Genomic DNA, 13401 nt, shown 5'->3' on the forward strand with positions numbered 1-13401 from the left:
GTGCACTGAGATGCATGAGACAGTGTGTGTGCATGCTATAGGCTCACTGACTCCATTTGGCATCACACATTTATGCTTCATAAATAATCTAAATGATTTTGAAAGTAATAAAACACTTGACACCAGGAGGAAACATCTGTCGAATATGTTTGCAGGAAAATAACTGGAATATTTTTTTTTTAAAAAAATACTGTTCAAAGAATTGAAATAAAGTTGGAAGCATAAGAGTTACTAACCTTTAGTTCATGCACTCTAAGTCACATGACCATGCAAGTTTGCTTTCTAATATCCCTTACCATTGGTCCAGATTTTAACCAATACCTGCCTTTATATGTTGCCAAATGTTTATTTTGAGCACAAATTCTGACGTTTATGCCCCTAAAACAGTGATTCCAACCGGCATCGCTGGGATGGCAACTTGCATTAGAGATATTAGAGATAGGGAAAACTTAGAGCCGTGCTTCCACCTAACTGCATAGTGTGAGTTTAAGGTGTTGGTATGATCATCATCCTACTACTATATTATTATTATTATTATTGCTATAATAATGATGATGAAGATGATATTTGAGGCAGCACTACCTCTCTTGCCTCCTCTAAGGAGCCTATACTACACAAGGGATTGACAGACTCCTATCTGTCAAGTTTTCAAAGATACATTTCTGCTGTAATATCAGTATAAAACAAGCCCCCTGCTTTCCCAATGAACATGTGTAAATAGCAACCAGTTGCCTTCCTTTTGTTACTACTTTGCATTCATTTGCATTTGCAACTCACTGCCTCATCTGCTTCCCCTTGGTCTAACCCTTAAAATTTAGAGGGCAATGAATTCAGAGAATACAAATTAATTCAATCAAATGTCTTGTGGCGTTTGTATTGAACTAAATATCTATCTATCCAATATTAAATGCTTCAATGATGTTGTGAGTTTGCACATAATAAAATCCATAAGTTGTGTTAATACCAACCCTATACAATTAAAGTTGTTATAGCTAATAAATAAAAATGACCTGTCATGCACTTCCATTCTCTATGTAACCTTGTACTGTATGTCTCAGATGTAGTTTTGAAATAATCACATGGTATATCAAATACGTATTTTCATTTTCAGAAGACGGTTCTGTTATCATAATAACTTAAAGCTCTCTGTTTGCACATTTTTCCTGACTTTCTTTGGGATCAAAAACTTTGGCTGAAATGTGCCTCACTCCCCTCTATATGAATATTCTTTATTTCCCCACAAAAAATAGTCTGTGAGGAGCTTAAACTAACAAATCAATTAGATGTCTAATCAGTTTAAAATGGTATTTGATTTCTTAATATTGTTTTAGCTCGGAGAAGTTTGTTTTGTAATCGAGGACTTCCAAAACCAGCAGTGTTCCTGTTTCTGTGGGCACTCTTAGCTTGCGACAGATTACCAGTTTGGCAGTTGAAACTAAAATTGTTTTTCTTCAATTTATGTGTTTTATTAAAGTCTCTCAGAATAGAAAACTTGCATTTTTGTTGTATCCCTCTACCCTCCATTTAATCTCTTAATTATAGTTTTGTACTGGCCAGCGTGTGGAGCCTTGGGTTACCATTTTTGGCAGGAGACCCTGGAATGTGTTCTGTTCATTGCGTCCATTCATCTGTGCATTGGGAGGACTAGGACAGAGAGAACAAGTGCCTGGGAGTCAAGAACAGACTAGGATGGGGGGTGGGCTTACCAGATATTGTTATAGAGGTAGCAGGGGACACATGAAAGATACAGGGTTTTGAAGCAAGTTCAACTTTGAGAGTAGTGAACAAAATTGTAATGGTATAAATCTATTGTCTGTGAAACCATGCTGTTTTTTTTTTTTTTTTTAATTGACGGTCCCTGTCATTTTAGTTGTGAATATGTTTATTGCTCATTTGCACTTGGATAAAATGTTTAAATTGAACATTGTATTGTAGTTAGAGGTTTTAAGACGACTTTAAGCCAATCCCTGTTTTCAGAAAGGTTGAGAAACACTGGACTAGCAGACCATTCTATTTTAGCATTTCTACATTTATTGTATGCTGAGTCCTTTCAGAAAATATGCTTTTGTACTCTTAAGTCAGCCTAGTCAGTAAACTGGTCCCTCCTATGACAGATGTTTGGTCCACTTTCTCTCCCCAGCTGAAGTGTTACCACAAGCAGTTCCGCAGCCCAACACGTGACGTCATTTTTCGAGTGCAGTTCCACACCTGTGCCATCCATGACCTGGGGGTTGTCTTTGGCAAAGACGAGCTTGACGAAACCTTTAAAGGTAATACAGTGGAGTGGATAGCTGGACAGTCATCTCTTATATTGAGCTATAAATGTGTTTCCTATACAAATTCGTTCACAGTTTTATATTATACCACACATGAATACACCCTCTGAAAAGGATAGTGAATCTCATTACTTTACATCCAATTTAAAATGTCTACCACAATACTTTTAATAGGATGCAGGACCACCACTGTCAGCCAGGATAGCACTGATTGAACTTGATAAGTCTGCAAGGTGTTATTTAGGAATAGAACTTGATCTTTCCTTTTTAATTTCTTCAGGGAAATGTGGGTGGAAATCTGCAGTAAAGTGACACACAGAGTCATCACGGAAGCACATGCTGACCAAATGCATACTATCTGTCCTATATTAACGTCTTTCAGATCTGCTCTGTGGCTGAAATTGGAAGCAATGTGGAGATACAGCTTTTTATAGTACATGATTTCTATTTGTGTAACAAATGGATCTGTCGTATATGGGACAGCCCATTATCTTGTGTTCCGATAGTAATACTTGTTTGAAGGTAGTGTATCACAGGTGTTTCTATTTTCTTTGTATAGTCCCTGTTATTGCTATAGGGACAATATTTTGTTTCATACCATTGTCACTGCAGTGACATTTAACTGCCATGGGTCAATTTCATCCATAGCATAAAGCTAATCCCATTGCTTTTATAATAGGGCCATTGTAGTTTCACAAAATTACCAAGGGGGCAGTGTTTATAAAGGAAAGAAAAATCCAATGGATTTTATAATATTTCTCATGCAGCACGATATTACTGCCAGGGCCCTAGTTTCTTCATTGGTGACACTAGAAGTATAATATATAACAAACTAATGCTACTTTTCCATCTGCACCTTTAACCATTTTTTTTTATAATCATTCCATTTTGTTTACCTTTAAACTTTCCTTAATTGTATAATTGACATCCAGCCAAACTGCCTCCATGGTTTTTATTTATTTATTTCTCCAGTCCTTCTTATTGGACACTCAAGTAACTTCATTCATCAAAGTGAGCTCTAGAGTTTGAGTTCTGCCGGCCCACAGTCCTACTAACTAGGGCTGAGAGAGACCCATTTCAGACCAGATTTACCTCTGCCTGCTCCTGATGGAAACAAATAGAAATACAGTCAATTTAAATCACTTTGAACTCAATGGCAAATGGAAGCGTATCCAAATTTAACTCTGTACTGGTCCCCTGCAATGCACTATTTTGGAACGAATTACTCTTGGGGCCTATCATGAAACTAATCTTAGATACACATGCAGTTCAGATGATGATATATTATAGCCCCAGGTTCTATCACTTATCTTGTTAACAGAGTATTTCACCTACTCTCAGCACTCTGTTGTAGGTAGTTCTTTGGGTTTTTTTTTTTTTTTTCAAGCAGTTCCTCAATTATTTAATTGAACTTCACAGCAGGATCAATTACACAATTAAAACCATATTTTCAAAGTGCTTACTGCAGTCTTTAAACCCTATTTTTTTTTTAAATTCAACAGTAATACTTAAAACTGAGACACAAACAACTTGTAAGTGTACCTGCAGTTACATTACTTTGATGTTTGTTACTAGTTTTGTAAAGTCGGTAGATGTTTTTCTTTTGTTGTTTATGGACAGATAGAGACACACTTAACACCACTATTTCAACTACCAATATCTCAGAAAGCAACATCTTTTTATCAATGCTTAATCAACCATCATAATTCTACAAGTTGCATTCCATATGTTGTAACCTTTAAGAAAAAAATGCTTGGGAGTTCAAGAATCAGAATTTTTTTTGTGACCATCTTCTTTACAGATGACAGGTTCCCTGAATATGGAAAAGTGGAGTTTGTCTTCTCATTTGGGCCAGAGAAAATACAAGGTAGGCTGTCACTACTGAACTTTGCAACCCTAAGCACCCTGTCTTGGAGCAATGAACAAACACACACACACACACATATATATGTGTGGTATACAGTTCTTGTTGTATGCCATTACGCCATTATTATTGTGTTGTATTCCGTGATTTTCTCATGTGAGCCAATTGCCAGTGTTGTCCAGTGAAAGCTAACCAGCTCCCTACCCCGCTGCTTAAACTTCTAGCCAGGTCAATGATGCAGACCGCACACTTTCAGATTGTGTAATCACAGGCACACAGCAGTATTCTCTGATTCTCTAAATAAGATTCTGTTACAAATTAGTAAAAATAACTCTGGCCAAATCAATGTAACATATCATCACACTTTTTCAAATATGCTTTTTACTTCATGTTTAATTCCATTACATTATATACAGCCATACAGACAGGGGTGCTTTTGTTTTTTGTTCACCAAAAATGGTTAGCTTAAATTGATCTGCTAATAATGCCCATATTTTGGAATACTGTGCATTCATGGTATACTTTAAAAGAAGTGCCACCTGCAGCCTGTCAGCCTCAAGTCTTTGATAGTCTATACTTCCATAACCTTGAAGTGCAATAGCATTGAGCAATGTGTTTTGATTCTCCTAGCAATGTGTTGACTAATTGTTTTGCACAGATGTCCACTGCTGTAACTTCACAAGAGCTACAGCTTTCACTCAGAACCCTCTTGTAAATAAAGATGTTTTTGGAATGTGGATAAGTTTGTTACAGTATTGAAACTATATACAGGGTGCCTAAAAAGGGCACTGTCAGTCATTTAATACTGCTGCTAGTTGATAATATATTGCACAAATGCATAATAAAAAACTGCTGTAAATTACAATAAATTGTTTACCCCTCTTCTCAAGAAATCAATTTGAAAATTGACCTCTGCAAATTTGCATGGTCATTTTGCAGGTTTTTTTTTGAGTACAGTGCATTTAAAATGTCCTATGTGAGACTCGCACTAGGGTGAATTTTATTTTTGAATGCATTTTTTTTTATATATTACTGAAAGTGTATCAGTCACTCCTTGCAGGTTCACTGCATTCTGCTTCATGTGGTCACGTGAAAGAAAGGTAGTCAACATTTAAACACAAGTCATAACAAAAGCAACAAATGGTACTAAGAAAGCAAGCCAACCCACAGGAGTTTGAGTTCTTCTAATGGAAATACATGGCAAACAGTTAAAATGTTATTAAAGAAATTACATTTTAAAAATAATAAAATGCACAGGAAGAGTCATTGTCTAAAAAAAAAAAAAAAAAAAAAAAATTCTGGTGTTTTTTCTAGTACAAGAATGAACAGAACCAACTTTGGTAGTTTTGATTAAGTTCATTCACAATGGGAAGAGCAGCTTTGAAAAGAGTACAAAAGACATTAACCCTTTTTTTGTTCAATAATTGCTATGAAAAAATACCATTAAAAATTAAACACAGTTTTAACATAATGGCCGAATATTTCACATACAGGAAAATATGAATCTACAAAGTGATGGCAGTACAGATTGGGTACAATTGCCTGGAATTGTTTTGTTAGCTCTATGTGTTTTAATCAAGCCATATTTTAAAGTTTTTCACCTTTCACAGCTTTTCTATATGCTTTAAGAAACAACTAGAGAACAAATCTAGTAGATCAACCTGGATTTAACACAATTAAGGCAATTGTAAGATATGCTGTATATTTTAAAAGTTTTTTAGTAATTCTGAGTGACATTTCAAACACTGAATTTGATCACAGTGCCTGTTTTTTAGGCACCCATGACAACATTTCATGGGTCGTCTTTAAAGGCTGAGAATTAGTAAACAGACAGGACACTACTCACTACTCGGAGCTTTCTCGGCTGTTTGGGAGTAAGATGCCAATGAGAGCAAGAGGTTCCGGTATGGTTGTAACCGAAGAACCTATAACACATGGAGAGTCCCTCTACCGCTCGGCGGACCACGTTCTCGTGGCCTGGGGGGACTCGGCTACCCATAGGGATGGAAAGGTTGCAGACCTGGAATAAGAAAGATTTAGACAGTGCCAGCACCAGGTGGCGAACTCATGGTTGAGGTTCGAGCTGGCTTCTGATGCCAGGTCACGTGCCCCGAAGGAACCTGTGAATAGGAGACAGTTTAGAGACCAGATCTAAGACATAGTTGGCTAGAGAAGAACGATTAGGATAGAGGGCCCACGTAAGGGCAAAAAGTGCATAAGCTGCAAAAGTGCAGTTGTGGCCGGGGGTCCCCTCTGGCTCTTGAGAGAACCTCTGCCATGTAGGCGTATGGGCAGTGCAGTGAAACCCTAGGCAGGGGACGTGAGCTAACTGTCCTACCACCAGAGGGAGCCCTCTGCATTGCTTGCAGTATAAAGAGGAGGAGGAGAAGAGAGGAGGAGGAGGAGGGAAAAAACTAATACAGACATAGACTGGAATTAGAATGGTGCTTATGTAGGTGAATATAAATTGACAGATAAGATAGCCAAAGAGAAGCTCCCGCTCTGCCCACCTGGGACTGACGAATCAGTGGGGCGCAGCTTGGGAGTCAGGTTTCAAGACAGAGCTTGGGAGCGGAGGCAGAACCTTGCTACCCAGAACTACGCACGTCTGGTTTCGAAACAGGATTGAGGTAGCAGATCATTGTGAGAGTGGAGCCCTCTCCTACAACCCCTGAATTTTTGCCTGAAGGCTGACATATATATAGTTAATTTCTTAGGTACAGTACAATGACAAACAGTGGATTAGAGACTGAAGTTTAGAAACCACACATGTTGGAGGTGACCCCACACACTGCAAGAGAGTATCTAAATCACAATATGTTAGCCAGTCTCCTCTGCATTTGTGGTTCGAGAGCTTTTAACTTCATCTCACCTCTCCGACTGGGGACAGAATCTGGAATTGAATAGTATCACACAACACTGCCCATTACATATGCTGTGTAACTCACGCTCCTCATTGTATCTGAAGTTTGCAAAAATGACCATTTTGGTCTCCTTTTTCTCCATGCTGGGGATGACCAGCATAGATGATTGTATCATTTTCAGTGGATTTCCATCAAAACATTATTAATTGACACAGGTTGAGCAACCCCCCCCCCTTGGCCCATTTGAGATGGAATAACACTATAGTTTGTTCATTCTAATTTGGCTTATCTAGGAGGAACCCACTGCTAACCAATGTGAGTAAAGCAGTCTGGTCGGCTTTGCAGAGCGGATCATCATTTGCACACTGGCTGCTCTGTTCACAGTACTTGTAGTTTCTTCTTGTACAGATGCTTTAACCTGTTGAAAAAGGCCCCTATAAACAAAATCAAAGCCAGCTACACAAAGTGTGAGCAACACCCTTTGTTGTTTAGCAACTTATTTTAGATTAAAACCATGCAATAAGCAGGTTAAAAGTCAACTAGACCTTGACTGAACAAGGTTCACTGGGAAATGTTGTAATTGACACTGACACTGATTAGATATTTTCTCATGACGTAAGATTCAGTTTTACTTAGACTGGAAAACTTTTGAATAAATAAAAAAAGGACACTTGAACCTTTAAAAACATAATTTAAAACAAATAAATTAAAACAGTGGTGGTATTTAAATAAACTGTCCAGACTTGTCCTGGAAGTACCTCACTGCCCTCCCACCCCCACCCCCTTTCCATTCCCAGCACAACCCCAATTCTCTCCTATCCATGTTCTCATACCCCTAGGAATGGACCACCTGGAAAATGGCCCCAGTGTCTCGGTGGACTACAACACCCAGGACCCTCTCATCCGCTGGGACTCCTATGAGAACTTCAATCAGTGCTGTGAGGACACCAATGAAGGTACGTGGCAACTGCTTATTTTTATCTGGTAGTTATCCTCAGCAATTGATACATATACTCAGAGACAATGATTTCCAGTAATCGAGTTGCTAGTACTTTATTTCATACTTAACATTATGTTTAATAGTAGTTCCTGGGCTCGGTATTAATTATTGTGATTTATAATAACTTAATAAGCTGTGTATAGGGTGTCTCCTCTTATAGCATAAATCATTTCCCACATTAAGTAGCTCAATTTTGCTTGCTGTCTTTTACCCAAACTGCATGAGGTGACTACACACAATGTAATATTATTTGAAGGTTACATTCATTCATGAGTTTTGGTTGATCTAATACATTTATAACAAGTGTTCATCTGTTAGTCAGTTATTGTTTTATCTTTGCTGTAAATATTCTCGTTCCAGTACTATTTATACAAAAGCAATGAGATTATCAGTTGTCAGTAATGCTGCTTTTTTATCTCTTACAAAGGCTAGATCCTGAAAAGCTGTCACTACGTTGCACTTTAAATTATTGCTGAGTGTTTAGCAGTTTGTGTGTGTGTGTTTCTTTGGTTTTGCTGACTGTTGTGGGATCCACTCAGCTGTAAGATAGGAGGACAGCGTGGGGTGACAAGGTCCTGCACTATTCTTACTCTTCCCCGCACACAATCTCACACACTGCTCAGATTCAGTTCAGGGACAGGTGGGTGTCAGTCCCTGTCACTGCTTCTGATTTACTAAGGACCTCAGGAAGAGATTACAGGACTGCAGATCTCTGAGCTGTCAGGGATTGTGATGAATAACACTGGTGTTTAGACTCTGTCACACATTCCTTCTCACTGGCCCAGATTCTAATTGATCTCTCTGTCCTACATGACACAGCCATGCTTGGTTTTCTAAGCACATACAGTACACAAAGATTAGATAAATCTATAGACTATTGATATCCATATCCACAGTGTCTTAATTAAATATGAATTCAGACTAACTAGAGTATATATTATATTACTAGAACATGCATATTTGCAGTTGTATTTGAAGGCTTTTGTGAAGAGTTTTATTTTTCTTCTGCTTTTGAATTCGAATCATAAAGTGTTATCGACACTTCGATTATTGTTGCTTATTACCGGTCCGATAGTCATTTAGGAAACTGGTTGCTGACCACTGTAGTATGTTGAGATTTTTTTTACCAAAATGAAGTGCCAGAACATTGATGACAATGCTAAATCAGCTCTGAAATGGCCAATTCTAATGTTAGGAGGTTTAAGAAACAGATTGTGAATCCTTGGCTTTGCCTAATAGTTCAGAATCCTGGAACCTCAAGGTTTAGTTCTTCACAGAATTGAGTGAAAGGCTAGTCCAACTGTCTGATTAGTACCACCAACATCTTAGAACTATTCCTAGAATCTCGCAACCTTCCCTGGTTTGTACCAAATATCAGCTGTGCCTGGTTTTAAGGATTTTTTTATCTGTGTAAGTAACCGGTCAGAAACCATGTTACACTGATTTTAAGAATACCCTCTGAGGTTTTTTGACTTGTAAACACATACACTACCAAGCCAAAACTTTTAGGATTGCAAAAGCCAACATACTCTTGAGGATAAGATTCAATATTCTTTTGGTTTAAGTGATTATCTTTAAGAAATTGTTCCTCACTGTGTACTTTCCAGGAGTCTAGTTTGCTGTGTTGGTAACAGCCCTGCAGGTTCATATATATATATATATTTCAGCTTGTACATGTGCAGCTTTTATTAAAAGCTTTAAAGTCATTTATTAGCAAGGAAGTCTAGTTTTGTGCTTGATTTCGTCTCTGACCAGGAGGTTAAGACGTCCAGACTGTGTGGCCTTCACTGACCAGGGGGCTGAATGCTAATGTCTGTGTGTTTTCCTCTAGTCAGGTTCAGTTTTGTGTTGAAGTCTCAGGGTGTGTAAGTGTGCTTGATGGGGACAGTGGTTGCTTTGAAGAGCAGAGCAAATGCATGTCAGAAATATCTGGATAAATGGGATGTTTCCACAAGCTGGTTAAAAATGTCATCAGAACAGAGGCTGGCAATAGTTATTATTATTCTGCAGTAGAATATTGTGCCCCTGTCTGAAACAAGAGCATTCACACAAAGCTTGCTGATCTGCAGCTAAACAGAGCCATGAGGACCATTTCAGGGACACTAAAGAGTATTGCAAAACGCTTGAAATCCCAGATATATTAACGCCACCACAGTACAGGCACAAATCCAGAAAGCTATTTTGGCAGTATGTTAAGAGTCTGAATGAGGAAAATAAGGACACCAAAGGACTGTGGTGGGAAGCCTGGGAAAACGCCAAATTGCCACACAAGAACATCATAGGTGACTACACAACCCTTCAGCCGGGATCTGATCTGTCGAGAAAGACTTGGTCCTCATTGAACAAATTCCGGACACTGCATGGACAATGTGGAGACCTAGTCTATAACACCTCAGACCGTGCAGCATGTTTTAAACATCTGCCCAATCAAGTCTTTCAAGGGCAATCAAGAGTCTCTACATGCTGCTACCCGTGATGCACTTGATTGGCTTTCAAATCTGGATGTCAATCTGTAATATGTTTCAGTCGAAAAATGCCATACGAAAGAAGAGTTACTATTATGACTACTACTACTGCAAAGAGTTTACAATCCATTAAGAGAATAATACATAACAATGAACAATGGTCATTCAGACTAATGCTTTACTCATGCTTTATGTTCACCAGACAACAATTAACCTAATAATATTGATTAGGTTAAATGTGGCCTAATCTCTTACTTTTTTTTATTGTTTTATCTAAGCTGGTTGTCTGGTTTTCCATGAAAGGTAATATATAAATGTAATCTTTTGTTGTTGGGAGGTCTTATAAGAATTGTAAGATATTACTGGTAATTATTGTTAGCACAAAGTGTTAGAATATTGGGTAAACACATAAAAAAGCAATAGATAGAGAAGGAGGGTTTCTCAATTTCTTGCATCAGTGATTTAACTGCTGGGCCTCACTGCCCGTTGGATCTCACTGCAGCTTGTTGGGATATCCTCTGCCCTTCCCCAGCTGTTTGAGGAGCTATAGGCTGCAATAAAGTGTCCTCTCCCTGCCAATGAAACTTTATATAGCCACCTCAGAAATAGGCAGGTGTCAGTCTCCCTCCTGGCAGTGCTGGCTTGTAAGCCTATCCCTCATCTCCAGTATTCCCACCCTCCCCTGGAGTAAGAGAGCATTGGGACCCCAACATCTTCCCTGGCACGGAGTGAGGAGCCTCGCCTTATAACAGGCCTTATGGAGCGGCTGTGAAAACCAGATACTGATACCGATGTGATCATCATTTAAAACTGCAGCTTTTTCCTAAACCGTCCCTATTTGTGAATGGCGAAGACAAGTACATAGTTAAACAACATATGATGGACTGCAGGTCATGAGAAAGGGCATGCTCTGTACTTGCATTCTCTAAGAATCTTTACGCTCTTCATTTTTGAAGAGGTATCCCTAGAGCGCAATGCACTGTGGATGCTGCAGTTTCTTAACAGAGCAAAGTCATAGATGCAAAAATAAATAAATAACACTACTGTATTTGGCCAATGTTGCAGGACAATTATTTTTTCTACTGTGCTGTAGCTTATCTTGCTGTCAGTGACTGCAATGTAGATAGCTTTCACTTCAGAAGCCAGTGGCTATCCTGTAATCAAGTTGCCTTTCTATACTGCTGTTAGTAGAACTAACGGTCACTGAAATATTCAAGGGTCATTGTTAGCCAAGGTCGTTCTACAAATTATTTTTAGAGAACATTTGAGAGGATCTGAATCTGGGGTAATACACTGTATCTGTATGTCACATGTTCATATATCTAGAGCAGTGGTTCTCAATCCACCAGCTCCCTTCAGGTGGTCCATGGAAAGGTCACACAATTACGGAAAGGAAGCAACAGCAAAGTTAAAAGATGCCACTACAAACCCAAGATTTGAGACCTTGAAAACTCAGCTAGAGAACAGGAAGAAAATGCATGTAGATTATCTCAAGTTTAAAAAAAAAAGGTCTAAAAAATGTTTATTGCTGATTTTTGTTGATAATGAAGACACAGTTCAGTCCCCATGCATTACTACTGCTGGCCTGGAGTAGCTAAAACAAAAATACATTATGGGCATTTGTAACCCTTTTAGGACCAAGCATTTTTCAATGGGATGCTCCCCCAGGACAAGGATTTTTTTTTTGGCAGTAGTTGACTCTTCCTATAAAAATTCACAAATGGTTTTTTTTTTTTTTTTTTTTTTTTTTTTTTTTTTTTTTTTTTACAGTAGCATATTGGGAAATTGTGTAAAAAAAAAAAAAAAAAAAAAAAAAACATTTAAACATTTTTAAACATTTTTTTTTTTTAAATTAAGTTATTTGTATGATGTATTCTGCTTAGAGGAAGCTTACAATACTTGCTGAAAGTTTTGGTGAAAAATATTGATATTTGGACAAATTACAAGACATTGTTTCACCTGAGTGATTGCAATGACATGATACACGTTCATTCTCAGGATCTTTATAAACAAAAACATACCAATACATTTAGTTCATGAAAGAGTATATGCTTATATCCACTAGTTTCATCATATTTGTAAACGTAAAACATATTAAAACATGAGACAGAATAAATGTTCTAATATAATTATAAGTCAGATTTACAGTGTTTCCCCCTTTTTTATTAGCTCTAAACAAGTTTCTGTGAGGTTTTGTTTCTGCCAGTCTGCTGTAAACTGTGGTGTAAAGGGTTAAATGCTTGGTCACTAACAGACTATCAGTGCAGATCGAGACCACCACAGAGACTAGTATAACACAATTGATTACTCTTGACCAGCTGAATTACACACTGAATCATAGAGTTATCGTAACGGACCGTTTACATTTAAGCCAAACTGTTTTTAAGTCGATTACCATTTCTTTATGCTTCATCAAACCAATAAAAACACCAGCTGCCCAAGCATTTGTCTTTTCTTCATTTGTTAAAGTTGTTGACTTTTCTCTTGCTTTTTTCAGCAGAGGTTTTGTTTCGTGTAATTCTAGCCACTTGTCTACTTTCATGCCTCAGAAAACATGAAATGTGATGAAAGGAATGTCACCCATTTTTTAAAACTGCAAAAGACGTTTCACAACAATGAATGTGTATATTTATTGCAAGCTTAATATGCTGGGTATTGATAATTTATTAATTGAACTGTGCTTCAGCCAAAAAAGTTCTGCCGTGTTTTGTATTGCGTGGTACAAAATCCCCAACAGTGTGCAGCATCCAAATATTCTGTTTTATAAATAAAGATTACAGATGGAGATTCATAGCTCCGACTGTGTGGGTACCTCATGGATGTAACTTTATAGAGTATTAATTTATATAAATCAATTTGTGCTGTAATTATTCATTTAAAAATACAACTTTTTTTTTTCTGCTCGTTAAATTTGTGTTAATGAAAAGTAAAC

At 37.8% G+C, this 13401-nt stretch overlaps 1 protein-coding gene across 10 annotated transcripts in view; it reads left to right on the top strand.

Moving 5' to 3' along the window:
* LOC121322053 (tensin-like) overlaps positions 1–13401 on the top strand; it is a 309001-nt gene that overhangs the window by 231845 nt on the left and 63755 nt on the right. For all 10 annotated transcript variants that reach the window (XM_041261524.1, XM_041261522.1, XM_041261526.1 and 7 more), the window contains 3 exons: positions 2141–2270; positions 4078–4143; positions 7844–7960. In XM_041261524.1, the coding sequence (XP_041117458.1) occupies positions 2141–2270; positions 4078–4143; positions 7844–7960 (313 nt within the window). The remainder of the gene's footprint in view (positions 1–2140; positions 2271–4077; positions 4144–7843; positions 7961–13401) is intronic.

Source organism: Polyodon spathula, chromosome 10 (assembly GCF_017654505.1).
Source record: "Polyodon spathula isolate WHYD16114869_AA chromosome 10, ASM1765450v1, whole genome shotgun sequence".
In the NCBI taxonomy this organism is placed as follows: domain Eukaryota; kingdom Metazoa; phylum Chordata; class Actinopteri; order Acipenseriformes; family Polyodontidae; genus Polyodon; species Polyodon spathula.